The sequence below is a fragment of the Podarcis tiliguerta genome (genome assembly GCF_965153285.1).
Source record: "Podarcis tiliguerta genome assembly, chromosome: 11".
In the NCBI taxonomy this organism is placed as follows: Eukaryota; Metazoa; Chordata; class Lepidosauria; order Squamata; family Lacertidae; genus Podarcis; species Podarcis tiliguerta.
Window position 1 is genome coordinate 3,907,359 of NC_139544.1, and position 16,618 is coordinate 3,923,976.

The 16,618-nt window shown below is 52.2% G+C and overlaps 1 protein-coding gene and 2 long non-coding RNA genes across 10 annotated transcripts in view; 1 reads left to right on the top strand and 2 right to left on the bottom strand.

Moving 5' to 3' along the window:
• The first annotated feature begins 2,025 nt into the window (after positions 1-2,025).
• Positions 2,026-16,618, top strand: part of LOC310659693 (glutamate receptor ionotropic, NMDA 1) — a 31,814-nt gene continuing 17,221 nt past the window's right edge. For 5 of the 7 annotated variants that reach the window (XR_014502935.1, XR_014502936.1, XM_083403358.1 and 2 more), the window contains exons 1-14: positions 2,027-2,740; positions 4,900-5,034; positions 5,983-6,159; positions 7,871-7,933; positions 9,187-9,287; positions 10,773-10,894; positions 11,071-11,245; positions 11,538-11,682; positions 11,831-11,914; positions 12,902-13,037; positions 13,331-13,458; positions 14,066-14,230; positions 14,586-14,704; positions 16,442-16,554. Coding sequence is in view for 5 of the 7 variants with exons in the window: in XM_083403358.1 (XP_083259484.1) it covers positions 2,492-2,740; positions 4,900-5,034; positions 5,983-6,159; positions 7,871-7,933; positions 9,187-9,287; positions 10,773-10,894; positions 11,071-11,245; positions 11,538-11,682; positions 11,831-11,914; positions 12,902-13,037; positions 13,331-13,458; positions 14,066-14,230; positions 14,586-14,704; positions 16,442-16,554 (1,912 nt within the window). In the remaining 2 variants the exon portion in view is untranslated. Of the gene's footprint in view, positions 2,741-4,899; positions 5,035-5,982; positions 6,160-7,870; positions 7,934-9,186; positions 9,288-10,772; positions 10,895-11,070; positions 11,246-11,537; positions 11,683-11,830; positions 11,915-12,901; positions 13,038-13,330; positions 13,459-14,065; positions 14,231-14,585; positions 14,705-16,441; positions 16,555-16,618 lie in introns of all 7 variants that reach the window. The other 2 variants (XM_083403356.1, XM_083403357.1) reach the window with 2 other exon arrangements.
• Positions 7,247-16,618, bottom strand: part of LOC310659761 — a 34,612-nt gene continuing 25,240 nt past the window's right edge. The window contains exons 2-3 of one of the 2 annotated variants that reach the window (XR_014502974.1): positions 7,374-7,711; positions 7,247-7,312 (exon numbers count right to left, since the gene is read on the bottom strand). This is a non-coding gene — a long non-coding RNA (uncharacterized lncRNA). Of the gene's footprint in view, positions 7,712-16,618 lie in introns of both variants that reach the window. The other variant, XR_014502975.1, reaches the window with a different exon arrangement.
• LOC310659772 lies at positions 9,295-10,765 on the bottom strand. Its single transcript, XR_014502988.1, has 3 exons — positions 10,475-10,765; positions 10,388-10,429; positions 9,295-9,537 (listed from the first exon to the last, which is right to left on the bottom strand). It is a non-coding gene; the product is annotated as an uncharacterized lncRNA (long non-coding RNA).

Consider the following 16,618-nt stretch of genomic DNA (forward strand, 5'->3'; position numbering starts at 1 on the left):
TCATCATCATCATGTTTTATTTGTATACCGTCTTTCTACCTCAAGGCGGTTTGCAAGGTGGAGAAGCAAAAAATGTACACCTGATAATCGAATGCAATAGAAAAATGTGATAATAAAAGAAAAATTTAAAATAAGCAAGCAACATCCAATAAAGCAACATTAAACCATGATTAGACTAGAGAATAAGATAAAAAGTTCAAGAGAAATCCATATAATATATAAAAGTTATATATCCATATAAACATATCAATCCATATAAAATCCAGAAATCCATATAAACATATAAAAGTTAAAGAGAAATAATTTCTATACCACAATCAATAAAACAATGGCAAGCCACAGTACATCAAATTATACCAGGGGTGTCAAACTCAAATTCATCGGGGGCCGCATCAGCAGTTTGGTCACCCTCAAAGGGCCAGTTGTATCTGTAGGACTATGTGTCCGCCGCCGCTCCTCGGCTTCCTCCGGCTAAGCTTCCCCTGGTGCACGGGTTTTGCTTTCGTGCTCTCTTTATTTATTTTTTTGCAGCAGCGACCCGTCGCGCGTGGGTTTCTTGGAGGGGGGCGCGCACAGAGCGACCCGCGCGGCTTTCCGAGCCAACCCTCCTCCAGCCCACCTTAACAAGGGCCTAGGCTTGCTAACTTTGCGGCTAGACCTCGGTGTTTGTACACACAGCAGAAAATGTGCAGCACTTTAAAGGTGCAGCGACCCTCCCGCATCCAGCCTGCCTTTCTGGGAGGAGAGGAGGAGGAGGAGGCGGCGGCGGGGGCGGGGGCGGGCGAGTCACCCATGCAGGAGGGAAGAGCGAGCAATGGCCCGGGATCAGGCCTCTCCGATCAGGGCCAAAGGTGAACTGAGGGAGGGAGAGAGAGAAGGATCCCTAGCCTCGTGTGCAGCGGCGGTTCTTACGCGCGCGGACCCCGTGATGGCGCAGCCGGTGTCGTGTGCTTTGCTCCGTCCAAGCGGGCAAAGCGAGGGCGGAGAGCCGGGAAGCAGTCCACATTTCCCAGAAGCAAGCGCCGCAATGGGTACTGCGAGCCAGACAGGCCTTGACAGCGGAGGGCGGTCTCGATTCGGGGCTCGGCGAGGAGAGGGAGAAATCCGAAAGGGCACCGCGCGGCTGAGTTGGGTTGCAAATCAAGTGCGTGAAAGAGTTGCCTTTTGCAGAGCTGGACAGGCTTGGAAGGAGCGTTCCTGCCTTTGTCATTGATAAAAGGGCTTGCGGGGGAAGGGGGGCGGCCCTTACGGACACCAGGAATTGCTGGCTACACGGGCCACATGACGAGGTCTGGCGGGCCGGATTTGGCCCGCGGGCCTTGTGTTTGACACCCGTGAATTATACAATACAAATTGAGAAGCAGAGACTAGCAGCGGTGGCTCCCCAGATGTTGTTGGACTGCAACTCCCATCATTCCTAGCTAGCAAGGCCAGAGCTCAGGGATGACGGGAGTTGTAGTCCAGGGGGGCGAATCTCTTGAGCTTTGGCTTTCCGCAGCCCCCCTGTTTTGTATATTGGGGGCCACATTCTATAAAGATTTACAGGGTGGGGGGAATCTCTCGAGCGGTCTCCCTGCTTTGTATATTGGGGAGCACATTCTATAAATATATTGGGGGGGGGCGAATCTCTTGAGCGGGGAGGTTTGGCTTTCCTCCACCTCTGCTTTGTATTGGGGGGGGCACATCCTAGGAAGATTGACGGGGTGGGGGGAATCTCTTGAGCGGCCCCCTTGCTTTGCATATTGGGGGTACATCCTAGAAAGATTGACGGGGGGGGACTCTTGAGCGGCCCCCCTGCTTTGTATATTGAGGGGCACATCCTATAAAGATTTTTTTGGGGGGCGGCCAATCTCTTGATTTCCTCTGCTCCCCCCTCCCGCGATTTCTCCAGCCCCCCACCCCCACTCCGTTTTTATCTCTCCCTCCCCCCCTCTCGCCCCAAGCCCTGCCCCCCCCCCACACCAAACGCCGCCGCATTGGCCTGCCGCTGCCTCCTCCTCCTCCTCTCCTGCGCGCGGCCGCGCGCACGGGTGCGCGCCTGTCTTTGCAGGGGAATTTCGGCGCCGCGGACAGCGCCATTGTGCTTCAGCAGCGCGGACGGGGCCGCCCCCCCTTTTTTGCGGGGAGATCCGGCGGCTGTTTGCAAAGGGGTGGGCATTCAGGGACTGTGATTTTTTTGCGGGGGCGGGGGGGGGATTCAGCACCAGAGACAGTGGCTTTTTTGCAGGGGGCCAATTCAGCACCAGGGACAGCGGCTTTTTGCAGGGGGGCCAATTCAACACCAGGGACTGTGACGTTTTTTGCAAGCGGTGGCAATTCAGCACCAGGGACAGCAGTCTTTTGCAAAGGGCCAATTCAGCACCAGGGACAGCCGCCGCCTCTGCTTCTTCCACAGGGCCGCTTCAGAACCACGGATAGACCCTCTTGCGTGGCAGTTCTCCGCCGCCTGGGGGGCCCTTGGGCTGCGCCGGGCGACGGTGGGGTGACCGCCATGCGCCTCCTGCTGCTGGCCGTGCTGCTGTGCTTCTCGGTGGCGCGGGGGGGCTGCGAGCCCAAGGTGGTGAACATCGGGGCGGTGCTGAGCACCAAGAGGCACGAGCAGGTCTTCCGCGAGGCCATCAACCAGGCCAACAAGCGCCATGGCACCTGGAAGATCCAGCTCAACGCCACCTCCGTCACCCACAAGCCCAACGCCATCCAGATGGCCCTCTCCGTCTGCGAGGACCTCATCTCCAGCCAGGTAGCCGCACCGCGCCGCCCAAGAACCGGTCGGGAGAACCCCCTAGGGACTCCTCCTTGACGTGATGGGCCAAGCTCTTGACCTGGTGGACTGGTTGGCCCCACAAAGGACCACCCAGGGACCCCTGGATCCTGTGGACTGTGGGCTTGGGGCACCAGCATAGGGCACTCTTGGCCCTAGAGACCACCCTAGGGACCCCCTTCCAGTCCTCAAGAATTAGCCTAGGGGTTCCTTGACGTGATGGACTGGTTGGCCCTAGAAAGGAACACCCAGGGACCCCGGGATCCTGTGAACCAGAGTGTGGGTTTGGGCACCAACCTAGGGATCTGCGGGCCGCAGAGACTGACCTTGGGACCCTACCACTCTAAGGACTGGCCTAGGGACTTCTTGACCCTTCTAAGGGCCAGCCAACAACCCCTTGACCCAATGGACCAGCCTTTTGGCTTGGGGCACCAGCCCAGGGATACCCCCTCTCTTTCTTTCTTTCTTTCTTTCTTTCTTTCTTTCTTTCTTTCTCTCTCTCTTTCTCTCTCTCTCTTCAAAAGCTCTCTCTTTTTCCTTCTCTCCCTCTCTCCCTCCCTCTCTCCCTTTTTCTTTTTCTTTCTCTCCCTCTCTTTCTCTCTTTATTTCTCTCCCCCTCTCTCCCTTATCTTTCTCTCCCTTTTTTCTCTTCCTCCCTCGCTCCCCCCTCTTCCTCTCTTTTTTCCTCCTCCTTCTCTCCATGTCTCTCTCTCCCTCTTTCTTTCTCTTTCTCTTTCTCTTTCTCTCTCTCTCTCTCTCTCTCTCTCTCTCTCTCTCTCTTTCTCTCCCTACCTCTACCCCCTTTCTCTCCCCTTTTTTCATCTTCCTCCCTCTCTCCCCCTTTTTCTCCTTCTATCCCTCTTTATTTTTCTTTCTCTCCCTCTCTTTCTCTCCCTCTCTTTCCCTCTTTATTTCTCTCCCCACCTCTCTCCCCTCTCTCTTTCTCTCTCTTTCTCTCCCTCCCTCACTCTCCCCTCTCTTTTCTCTTTTTCTCCTTCTCTCTCCCCCTCTCTCCCTCCCTCTCTCCCTCCCTCTTACACACCCACATATTGTAACCTTAAAAATACCCCAACACAGCCCATTTCCCAAGGAACAAACCGGGTCCCCAAGTTATCAAATGGTGCTATTTTGACCCAATTTATGTCTCATTTGGTATCTCCTTTGAAGCCACCCAAATTGCAGACCTGATCGACATTTACAGACTTCCTTCTTTCCCCAAACGGAGCAGAAAAGGCCATTTATAGGAGAAGCCAGCAAAGGGAGGAGGAAGTTTCCATGGAAACGCCATCTCAGTTGCTTCCATAGGGTTGGTTCCTTCCATCGATTGCTCTTCGCCTCCTTCTTGCCAGACCATTTCATCATAAATAGTCCCTGGAGGGGAAATGGCATTTAGGCCTTAAATGTGCGGTTAAGGAAATCATATTATCTTGCAATCTGGCTCGGCCGACTTCTCTCTCTGCCTGTCAAAGCCTGGGCATTCGAGGACGTCCATAATTTAATGGGAGAAACGTCGGAGGGGAATGGCTTCTTGTTGTTATTGTTGAGTCGTTTAGTCATGTCCGATTCTTTGTGACTCCATGGACCAGAGCACGCCAGGCTCTCCTGTCTTCCACTGCTTCCCACAGTTTGATCAAACTCGTGTTGGTCGCTTCGAGAACACTGTCCCACCATCTCATCCTCTGTCTCCTTGCGCCCTCCTCCTTGCGCCCTCCATCTTTCCCAACATCAGGGTCTTTTCCAGGGACTCTTCTCTTCTCAGGAGGTGGCCAAAGTCTTGAAGCCTCAGCTTCAGGATCTGTCCTTCCAGTGAGCACTCAGGGCAGATTTCCTTCAGAATAGGTCTGTTGGATCTTCTTGCAGTCCATGAGACTCTCAAGAGTCTCCTCCAGCACCAAAAAAGCATCCATTCTTCGGCGATCAGCCTTCTTGATGGTCCAGCTCTCACTTCCATACATCACTAGTGGGAAAACCATAGCTTGAAGTATATGTATCTTTCTCGCCAAGGTGATAGGACATCCATAATTTCATGGGAGAAACATCGGAGGGGAGAGTAGGATGTACATATTTTCATGGGAGAAACGTCGGGAGGGGAATGTTAATACGTCTGTAATTCCATCGGGAAAACATCTCTCCCACAGGTCTATGCCATCTTGGTGAGTCACCCGCCGGCTCCCAATGACCACCTCACGCCGACGCCTGTGTCATACACTGCTGGCTTCTACCGGATCCCGGTCATCGGCTTGACCACGCGCATGTCCATTTACTCAGACAAGGTAAGCCCACAGCTCCCGCTGGTCGGGACCCGCCGTTCTCCTGGACATCTGGCGAGAGAAGGCCTTGACTTCTCCTCTGCCCGGTTCCCCGCCACTTCGCTTCTTGCTTGGAGGGAGCCGCCAGGAGACCCTCGGAGATGGACCCCGGTGAGTCCAGAATGGCTGGTACATTAGAGGCATGGTGACTCCATATCAGACCATGCCTGGTGCCCCATGCTCCTCAGAAACAGCCATTCGTTCTTCTCAGGAGTCGACGTCTGTCTTCCAAGCTCCTCCAGACCCACACCACCTTCACTGGTTGAAAGGACACTGGGTATCTTTCCCATACTGGTGAGCGCCCAGCCCAAACCTTCTGGTGGAAAGGTAGAGCTTTGTATCTTCCCCATACTGGTGGATACCCAGCTCAAACCTTCTGGAGATCTTTCCCATTGGCTTCCTAAAGAGGCCCTTCCACTGCGCAGGAGGGCCGTTGTCCACAATGGTTCCCAGGTCCCCTTCCAAGGTACCCCCATGGAGAAAGCAGGGCAGTAGACCAAGCAGATGGCCAGGTCTTGGATGGAGCTGGTATTAGAGATGTTCTTCCACCCCAGGGGAGGGATGTTCCTCAATCTCATCTCCAAGTCATCTTCCCATGGAGACAGCAGGAGATGAGCAGAGGATGGACCTCTCTGGAGAAGAAGGTGGGGTCTCATGATGGAAGACCTCAAGAGGCTCTTTCCACCCCATAGGAGGGACGTTGCCCCAACTCCTTTCTAGGTCCCCTTCCAAGGTAGCCCCATGGAGAACGCATTAGCTGAGCAGAACATGGACCTCTCTGCAGAGGCAGGTGGGGTCTCAAGATGGAACTTCTCCAGAGGCTCCTTCCACCCCGTAGGAGGGACGGCGCTTCAACCCAGACGCCCCCACTTGGTCCGCAGTGACGCTCCCTTTGGCTCTTTCTCTCCCCAGAGTATCCATCTTTCGTTCCTCCGCACGGTCCCTCCTTACTCTCACCAGTCCAATGTCTGGTTTGAGATGATGCGCTTCTACAAATGGAACCACATCATCCTCATCGTCAGCGACGACCACGAGGGCCGGGCGGCCCAGAAGAAGTTGGAGACCCTCCTGGAGGAGAAAGAGTCCAAGGTCAGTAGCTTCCTGCCACCCACGCTCTTTTCGAAAGTCTCGCGCTTTGTCGTCCGTCTGTAGATTGACATCTGTAAATACACCTTCTCTCTCTTCTTCCCATTGTTAAACATGACACACATTGTGCTCTTAAGCGCCGGCCGTCTAAGTCCCTGATCAAAGTTTGTTACTCTTTATTCATTTCACTTGCTTTGCCATGGTCGAAAAAAACCGAAATCTCCGACTACGTAAAAAAGAAAAAAGAAATCCGAAAGAGGCAAAAACGGGGAGACGGGGGCGGGACGTAACCTGGAGCTGGGCCAAAAACCCATTTCCTTATTGGAAGAGAGCGTCTAGGAGAGTAGGCTTGGATCATGGACTTGGGAAGAACCTGGAAGGGTTGTCTGGTCCAAACAATGCAGGCAACTCAACATAGAATCATGGAATGGTTGTCTGGTTCAACCAAGGCAGGAACCTCAAGATGGAATCATAGAGTTGGGAAGAAGCCCCAAGAGAGACTTGTGAGGCAGGGATAGGCAGCTCCCTTTACCTGCTTCCTTCCTCTTTTTCAAAGAAGCTCATGGTCAATGCAACAATCTGATCAGTCATAATGGTCATAATTTTGTCATCTATACCCCACCCATCAGACTGGGTTGCCCCAGACGCTCCAACATGTAGAAGAACACCATAAAAGGTCCAATCGTCCACAACTTCCCCAATCCCAGCTTCTCCTGAAGGCCCAGTTCCTTCTCCCCTGGGTTGGGGGCCCACGTGGCTCCACCCCCTCCGACATTTCTCCAGCAGAAGTGGTGGAGGGGGACTTTGAAGCCGAGCCTCCTTGGTGTGTGGTGTGAGCGGTGGCCCCACGTCGGCCAAGTCGACATATATGGGAAGCCTTCCTAGATCAGACCAAAGGCAGGACATCTGGTCCATGATCCTCTTCTCGGTGGCCGTCAAGAATCCAGCAGGGAGGAAGGAGCTGAGGGTGGCGGCCTTGCCCTCGCTTTTCACTCCAAGCGGCCAGCATTCAGAGGTCTACCAACATTTGGGAAGAGGGACAACCCACCATCCCCTCCAACATTTCTCCCATGAAAATGTCCAGCTGCCCTTTAAAGGAGAGGAAGAACTTGCATGAACCCCCAAGGAAACTTCCTAGGACACCCCGATAGGAGATCTTGTAGGAAACGTCTTAGGAAACTTTGTAGGAAATTTAATAGGAAACCCCTATAGGAAACTTTGTAGGAAAACCCCATAGAAAACCTGGTCAGGAACCCCCATTGGAAATGTCTTAAGAAACCCCCTTAGTAACCCCAATAGGAAACCTTGTAGGAAACATAATAGGAGACTTTGCAGGAAACTTAATAGGAGACTTTGCAGGAAACGTAACAGGAAACTTTGTAGGAAACCTAATAGGAAACCTTGTAGGAAAGTTTCTAGGAAACCTAATAAGAAACTTTGCAGGAAACGTAATAGGAAACCTTGTAGGAAGCTTTGCAGGAAAATTTGTAGGAAATTTAATAGGAAACTTTGTAGTAACTTAATAGGAAACCTTGTAGGAAACTGAATAGGAAAGCTTATAGGGGGTTTTCCCTGCTCCTCTGTTACGGCCCCCCCGCCCCGGATCAGGAGGAGTTGGATATGGGATTTGCTTTGAGTGCCCGTCTTTCTTCTTTCAACTGTTTATAATCTTCTTCTGTGTCTGCATATTTTCTCTGTGCACATTATCCATCAGAGTAAAAAAAGGAGCTTTGACAGCCTCGAACCGCTATCCTTTGACATCAAGCGAGGACCCAAGGTATATTTGCATGGAAATGCACGCCGCCCACCAACCTAACGAGAAAAAAAAATAAAATTTAAAAATTCATAAAATTCATCAATCGGGCCGCCTCGGCCCACGGGCACCCCACAAAAAATTAGAATAAATTTTAGATATATATAGATATATATATATATATATTAAAGGGAAAAAAATATTAAAATATCTCTGGAGCCAGCAAGCAGACTCCATGTTTTTTGTTTTTTTTTTGGGTCGCACGTTCTTTTCCGTTGAGATATGCTTGGTTTGAGCTTGAGTTTGAGGAGCAATCCCATCCTGGACGTCTTTCTTCGGAAGACCATGCATGTGGAGCCAGAGCGAATTTGCGAGTTTATTCCCCCCCCCTTGTTTCCTCCTGGACCATCTGATTCCCTCTTCCTGTTCTCCTCTTCCTGCTCTGCTCCTTCCTGTCCCAACAGGAAATGCGAGATGCTCACTTCGATTCCCTTGCAAGGCGGACCCCTTGCGTGTTTTCCCCTCCCCCTTCCTCCCCTTTTCCTGTTTATTATTATTATTATTATTATTATTATTATTATTATTTTGTTTTTTGGAAAAGCAACAGGCGTTTGAGCAGTCAACTGCATCACAAAACCAGCCAGCCAACCAATATATGGATATTCGCAGTTGCCGCCTGAGGGGCTCCCTTGCCGTCGCAAAGACGGCGACGACAGAGCGAAAAAGGCAGGTCGGCAATTCCCGAGACGGCGGGAATTCTGCAGAATTTGCAAAAAAAAAATAAAAAAAAAAAATTGCAAATTTTGCAATAATCTTTTTTTTTTTTTTTGCAAAAAACAAATAGCGAGAAATCAATTTGCCACGGTGGGTGGAATCACTTTGGCGGCTGCTGTGTATCTCTATATATGCCTTTTTTTCCTCTTTCCTGTACCAATGCACGACCTTCTTTTGGGGCTGGAGTGACTTCTGTTTGCATGCCCAGTGCAACAACAAAGAAAAATGATTCTTTTTTAAAAATAGAAAATAAAATAAAAAAATAGATTTTTAATTTTTTAAGGGGGGTGGGGAGGAAATTAACCCCAGCAGGAGAAAAGAAAAGAAAGAAAGAACGGGGGGGAGAAAAAAAAAACCGAGGAAAAGAAATGAGGAACAACTGAGTCCTTTCCAGGTAGACCTTGGAAAGAGAGAAGGAGGTATCTTTCTGAGGAAAGCATGGCTCTCGCATGGGGGATCGGGGCCCAGCCGACTGACCCCATTTGCTCGCGCCAACCTTGCAGGCCGAGAAGGTCCTTCAGTTTGAGCCGGGCACCAAGAATGTGACGTCTCTCCTCCTGGAAGCCAAGGAACTGGAGGCCAGGGTGATCATCTTGTCTGCCAGGTGAGGGCCGGCCGTCGGGGCGGGGTTGGGGTCAGGTGAGTGGAGGCGACCCCCATTTTTCCCCCTATTCAAACTTCTCTGACGTTTCCCTCTGAGGTTTCTCCCATGAAAACAGGGACCTCCGATTCCATCCCTTCCAGAATTTATCCCATGAAAATAGGGACTTCTACCATCCCGTCTGATGTTCCTACCATGAAGATATGGATGTCCGACCATCCCCTCTGACGTTTCTCCCATGAAACTATTGGACCTCCTATTCCATTCTTTCTAGATTTCATCCCAAGAAAATATAGACTTCTACCATCCCCTCTGATGTTCCTACCATGAAAATAGGGACCTCCTATTCCATCCCTTCCAGAATTTATCCCATGAAAATAGGGTCACCCTGCTATCCCCTCTGATGTTTCTCCCATGAAATTATGAGCGTTCTACCATGATGTTCCTGATGTTCCTACCATGAAGATATGGACGTCCGACCATCCACTCTGACGTTTCTCCCATGAAAATAGGGACCTCCTATTCCATTCTTTCTAGATTTCATCCCATGAAAATACAGTGGTGCCTCGCAAGACGAAATTAATTCATTCCGCGAGTTTTTTTGTAGAGCGAGTTTTTTCGTCTTGCGAAGCACCACGGTGGGGAGGGGTGGGGAGAAGCAGGGCAGCTGCCACAGCCGGTCCTTGGACTCACCCGCGCCTTGTGGACACCGCGCGACGCGGCTGCTGGAGGGCAGCGGGGCTCAGGAGCGCGACTCCAGCTGCAACACTGGCTGCTGGCGGCAACGGCTCCTGAGGGGAGCACGCGAGGGTGGTGGGCAGCAGCACAAGGCAGCCGGAAGGTCGGAAGGTCGGCTGGAAGGTGGGAGGGAGCCGGAGGAGCCGTCAGCAGGAAGGTGGGAGGGAGCCGGAGGAGCGGGGAAGTGAGCGTGCGTGCATGCAGTGACCGTCGCCATGACAGGAGAGGCAGGGCTGGTTCGTCTAGCGAAGCAAGCCCTTAGAAAAATTCGTCTTGCGAAGCACCTCAGAAAACGAAAAACCCTTTCGTCTAGCGGGTTTTTCATCTTCCGAGGCATTTGTCTTGCGGGGTACCACTGTATAGACTTCTACCATCCCCTCTGATGTTTCTCCCATGAAAATAGGGACCTTCTATTTCATCCTTTCCAGAATTCATCCCATGAAAATATGGACTTCCACCATTGCCTCTGACATTTATCCCATGAAAATAGGGACATCCTTATCCATCCCTTCCAGAATTCATCCCACGAAAATAGGGACGTCCTAGCATCCCCTCCGACGTTTCTCCCATGAAATTATGGATGTCCTACCACCCACTCTGACATTTATCCCATTAAAATGCTGACGTCCTACCATCCCCTCTGACGTTTCTCCCATGGAAATAGGGACCTCCTATTCCATCCCCTCTGCCGTTTCCCCCACCAAAATACGAACGTCCTACCATCCCAACAGCCTTCTTCTCTTTCTCCAGTGAGGACGACGCCACCACCGTCTACACGGCCGCAGCCAAAGAAAACATGACAGGTCCCGGCTACGTCTGGCTGGTGGGGGAACGGGAGATCTCCGGCAATGCCCTACGCAATGCGCCAGAAGGTAACCTGGGACCCGTCCCCATGGTCCAGCTGCCCCATGGTTGATCACCCAGCGGTGCTCTCCTTCCCTTCTCTAAATCCATTCGGAGGTCTCCGCAGTGGGTTGGCCTGGATGACCTCTGGGGTCCCAGCCAACCCAGTCATCTGTCTCCACCCCCCACCCCACCCCCGTCCCAGGTCTCATCGGTCTACAACTCATGAACGGCAAGAACGAGTCGGCTCACATCCGGGACGCAGTGGCCATGGTGGCCCAGGCAGTCCACAACTTGTTTGAGAAGGAGAACATCACCGACCCACCCAGGGGGTGCGTGGGGAACACCAACATCTGGAAGACGGGGCCACTCTTCAAGAGGTAAGAGCATCCTGGGCACCTCAGACCTGGGTTCTTTATGGAGGGGGTGGTGGGACGTCTGTAATTTCATGGGAGAAACATCAGAGGGGGTGGTAGGATGTCCGTATTTTCATGGGATGAATGTTGGAGATGATGGTACGATGTCCATAATTTGGTGGCATAAATGTCAGAAGGGGTGGTAGGACATCCGTAATTTTGTGGTATAAACATCAGAGGGGATGGTAGAACATCCGTAATTTCATGGGAGACATTTCCATCCCTCCGCATTCCAATCAACCCGCCTTCTCCCCAGGGTACTGATGCAGACGAAGTACGCCGAGGGTGTGACGGGCCGGGTAGAGTTCAACGAGGACGGGGACCGCAAGTACGCCAATTACAGTGTCATGAACCTGCAGAACAACAAATTGGTGCAGGTCGGCGTCTACAATGGCAGCCACGTAAGTATCCCTGGATGGGAGGGCCCTGCCTGGCCTGGGGGTCGGACTGGCTGACCTTCGGGGGGTCCCATTCTGACTCTATGGTCATTTATCAGGGAAGGCTGGTAGAGAAGGTCTGGTCCCAACCTTTCTCTCCTCACCTCCTCAGTTCCTGCCCAACGACCGCAAGATCATCTGGCCGGGAGGAGAAACCGAGACGCCCCAGGGCTACGAGATGTCTACCAAGCTCAAGGTATCATCTCTGCTTCACCTGCCTCCCTCATTAATGTCAGCCTGGTGAGGAACAGTTGAAGGAGCTGGGGAAGAGGAGAGCAAGAGATATGAGAGCCACCTTCAAACATCTCAAGATGATTGAGGGTCTGGAAGCCAAGCCTTAGGGGGAACAGTCAAAGGAGATGGCTCTTTTTAGCCCAGAAAAGGGGAGGCTGAGAGGAGATGTTAGGGCCACTTTCGAAGATCTCAAGATGATTGAGGGTCTAGAAGCCCAGCCTTAGGAGGAACGGTTGAAGGAGATGGAGAAGAGGAGATATGGGAGCCACCTTCAAACATCTCAAGATGTTTGAGGGTCTAGAAGCTGAGTCTTAGAGGAAAGGTTGAAGGAGATGGCTCTCTTTAGCGCAGAAAAGAACAGGCTGAGTGGAGATGTTAGGGCCATCTTCAAACATCTCAAGATGACGGAGGGTCCCTGGGGAGGAACAGTTGAAGGAGATGGCTCTCTTTAGAGCCAAACATCTCAAAATGATTGAGGGTCCAGAAGCCGAGCCTTCGGAGGAACGGCCGAAGGAGATAGGAACACTCAGTCTGAGGATGAGGAGATATGAGAGCCATCTTCAAATATCTCCAGGGCTTTCGCCTGGAAGAAAGAACAAGTTCTCCCGCTCCAGAGGGTAGGACTTGAACCCGTGGCTTCCAGCTCGAAGAAAGGAGAGCCCGGCCTGACATCCAGGAGAAATTTGCGGGACGCAAGCAAGCCGGCTCTCCTTCCTTGGAGTCCCGGGTGCTTGAGTGAAGATCGTTGCACCTCAGGGGGGGGGGCTGGTCTAGATGACCATGGAGCCCCTTCCATCTCAACCACTTCTGAATTCCATGTTGGCATCCCTGCGTCCAGCTCTCCCCTTCCAGGAGAAGGCAGCAGAGGGGTTGAGAAGCCAATTTGGCTGGGAAGAGAACGGTGATCCATCTTCTCACTTTTGGGGGGGCTGTTTCCCCTCCCCCCCAGATTGTCACCATTCACCAGGAGCCGTTCGTCTACGTCAAGGAGACCCTGGCCGACGGCAAGTGCAAAGCCCTCACCAACAGCACCGGTGGCTTGGTGCAGCAGGTCCTCTGTACGGGGCCCAACAAGACCATGCCGGGTACGTCTTGAACCCAAAGCGGGGGCATCAGGTCAGAATCTCCCCCGCCAAGCGTCTCCATTGGGTGCCGGGCATCTCTCCTTCTTGGGAGGGTCTGCACTGCATGGTGGAGATGAGATCCTCAGTCTACACCAGGCCTCCTCCAGATGTAGTTGGCCCACACCTCCCATGATCCTTAGCTAGCAGGACCGGTGGTCAGGAACAATGGGGAGGTGGAGCGATTGAGAAGGTCCTCTCCGTTGGGGACCTTCTGGAACGGGCCTCAATGGTCCCCCTTTCTCCTGCCCCACCAGGCCGCCCCAGCGTGATGCTCTGCTGCTATGGCTTCTGCGTCGACCTCCTGATCAAGCTGGCCAAGACCATGAACTTCACTTATGAGGTCCACCTGGTGGGCGACGGGAAGTTTGGCACGCAGGAGAGGGTGAGCGGGCCTCGGGAAGGCTGGACGGGCCACCCTCCAACTTCTCAGAAGACCTCCGAGGGTCCAGCCCCGGGGACGGACAGACGGCGTCCCATTGAAAAAGGGGATCTGTGGGAAGTCGTTCCTGGAAGGGTTGGCTGTCCCCACTGGCTTTCCGCCCACACTGGGGTGACCGGAGGAACCTTCAGGAGAGGCCTGGAGGGTTGTCCATTCGTGAACTTGCTTCCCATAGCTTCTTCCTGCTATCCCCTTTGACATTTGTTCCATGAAAATATGGACGTCCTACCATCCCCTCTGAGGTTCTTCCCATGAAATTATGGACGTCCTACCATCCTTTCTGATGTTCTTCCCATGAAATTATGGACTTCCTACCATCCCCTTTGACGTTCATCCCATGAAAATACGGACGTCCTACCATCATCTCCCACATTCATCCCATGAAATTATGGACGTTCTACCATCACCTCCCACATCCATCCCATGAAATTACGGACGTTCTACCATCATCTCCCACATTCATCCCACGAAAATGCCATCATCACCGACGCTCATCCCATGGAAATACGGACCTCCTTGCCCTTCTCACCCTGGCTCTGTCTCACCACAGGTGAACAACAGCAACAAGAAGGAGTGGAACGGCATGATGGGGGAGCTCTTGAGCGGTCAGGCGGACATGATCGTGGCTCCTTTGACCATCAACAACGAGCGGGCCCAGTACATCGAGTTCTCCAAGCCCTTTAAGTACCAGGGACTCACCATCCTGGTGAAGAAGGTGGGTAGACATGGCCAACAACCACTAGGCATCACTGTGCCCTCCAGAGGGCTTAGTCCACAGAGGTGGCCACGCTCTGCTTTGGTCAAGCCGTTCCCGTTGTCCATCTCCTTCCCTTTGCAAAGTCCCGATGGAATTTCTTGTGAATATAATATAATATAATATAATATAATATAACATAATATAATCAGCATGCATTAAAAACCACCCATATATGACATCAAGGTCCATCCTTGAAAGGCCTGGGGAGAAGAAGAGGAGAACCGTTATCCTCAACCTTTGTGAGGAACCCTAAGCAACCCCTGCTGGGGTCTTCCCCCAGCTACTGACGCCCACTTCCGGTTCTCCGTTGCAGGAAATCCCCCGCAGCACCTTGGACTCGTTCATGCAGCCGTTCCAGAGCACCCTGTGGCTCCTGGTGGGCCTCTCAGTCCACGTGGTGGCTGTGATGCTCTATCTCCTGGACCGTTTCAGGTAACTGCGGCCACCCCTTGGTCTTCCTGGTCTCCTCCTCCTCCTCCCTCCTCCTTTCTCCTTCCTTCTCCTCCTCCCCCTCCTCCTCCCTCCTCCTCCTTTCTCCTCCCTCCCCCCTCCTCCCTCCTCCTCTTTCTTCCTCCTCCTCCTCCCTCCTCCTCCTTCATTCTCCTCCTCCCTTCTCCTCCCCTCCCCTCCCCCTCCTCCTCCTCCTCATCCCTCTAACCCTTCCTCTAACCCTTGGTCTTCCTGGTCTCCTCCTCCCTCCTCCTTTCTCCTTCCTTCTGCCCCTCCCCCTCCTCCCCCTCCTCCTCCCTCCTCCTCCTTTCTTCCTCCTCCCCTCCCCCTTCTCCTCCCTCCTCCTCTTTCTTCCTCCTCCTCCTCCTCCTCATAGAATCATAGAATCATAGAACTGTAGATTTGGAAGGGACCCCTAGGGTCATCTAGTCCAACCCCCTGCACCAGGAAACATGACAAAAGATACTTACACATTCCAATGTCATTTATGCACATATCACGGAAGAGAAAGACGAGTAGCTCTTAAAACAGCTAGTTATCATATTTGAGAACTGATGTTACCTTGGCAGCCTATTAAAAAACAACTATAGTGCCCACCATTAAACTTGAGGATGAAATATGCACTCACATAATTTTATGTCTAGGAACATTAGAACAAACCAGTTTGAGAGTACACCTTGTGGAAGAAAAAGGAAATTGCCACTAATCAACATGGTTTAACAAATTATTATCACAGACAGCAGAGACATTCTTGGTAAGGAATTGGTTCCAGTTAATTAAGGAAATGCAATTAATTTTGTTGTACTTTTAAGGCAGACCCGGTACAAGTTGTTGTTGCTGCTGCTGAAGTGAAATGTGGATTAGACAGTGCTACTATAAAACATATAAGCAGCTGCCTAAAAGACTGCATGCAAAAGGTATTAGGAATGGAAAGACAGTGAATAATGCTGGTCAGTGTTTTCATTAAGTGCTGCTGATAACACACTTTTAACATGAAACAGAAAGAGGGACTCAAGAGATAAGTCTCTGAATTCTTAAAGACTGAAGAGCTAGCAGTGACAGAAAGAGAGTTAAATTCTTTAGGCTACAATCTCAGCCTCACTCTTTGATATTCTCCTCCTCCTTCATTCTCCTCCTCCCTTCTCCTCCTTCCTTCCTCCTCCCCTCCCCCTCCTCCTCCTCATCCCTCTAACCCTTCCTCTACCCCTTGGTCTTCCTGGTCTCCTCCTCCTCCCTTCTCCTTCTCCTCTTTCCTCTGCCCCTTGGCTTTCCTGGTCTCCTCCTCCTCCCTCCTCCCTCTAGCTCATGGTCTTCCTGGCCTCCTCCCCCCCTCTACCCCTCTTTCCTCTACCCCTTGGTCTTCCTGGTCTCCTCCTCCTCCTCCCAGAGGAGCAAGGAAAAGTTATCCAGCTCTGCTTCCTCCCACCCATGAATGGGGGCAGGGACAAGGAACTGGACGGGCTGTTCCTCAAGACGTCACCAAATTACGTACCCATCAATGATGCAAAGGGACCTCTGCCCACTGACTTTGCATCACTTATTCCACCTGCGAACGACATGAGGGAAACCGAGGAGTCCTCAAAGTTCCGCCCTCTGCCCACTCTGGACTTCTGGAGTTCCTCGCACCCGTGAGGTCCAGAAGCTTCTTTCCATGGGGCATCTTCTAAGACCTGCTACTTGATGGACGGCTGACCACTGGCCCCGCTTGGTCTCTTGCAGCCCCTTCGGCCGCTTCAAAGTCAACAGCGAGGAAGAGGAAGAGGATGCCCTCACCCTGTCATCTGCCATGTGGTTCTCCTGGGGAGTCTTGCTCAACTCTGGCATCGGAGAAGGTGAGTCTCTCCAGTGGGAATGATCTGAATGGGTCCGTCTGTAAGAGGCTGCAAAGTAAAGGCT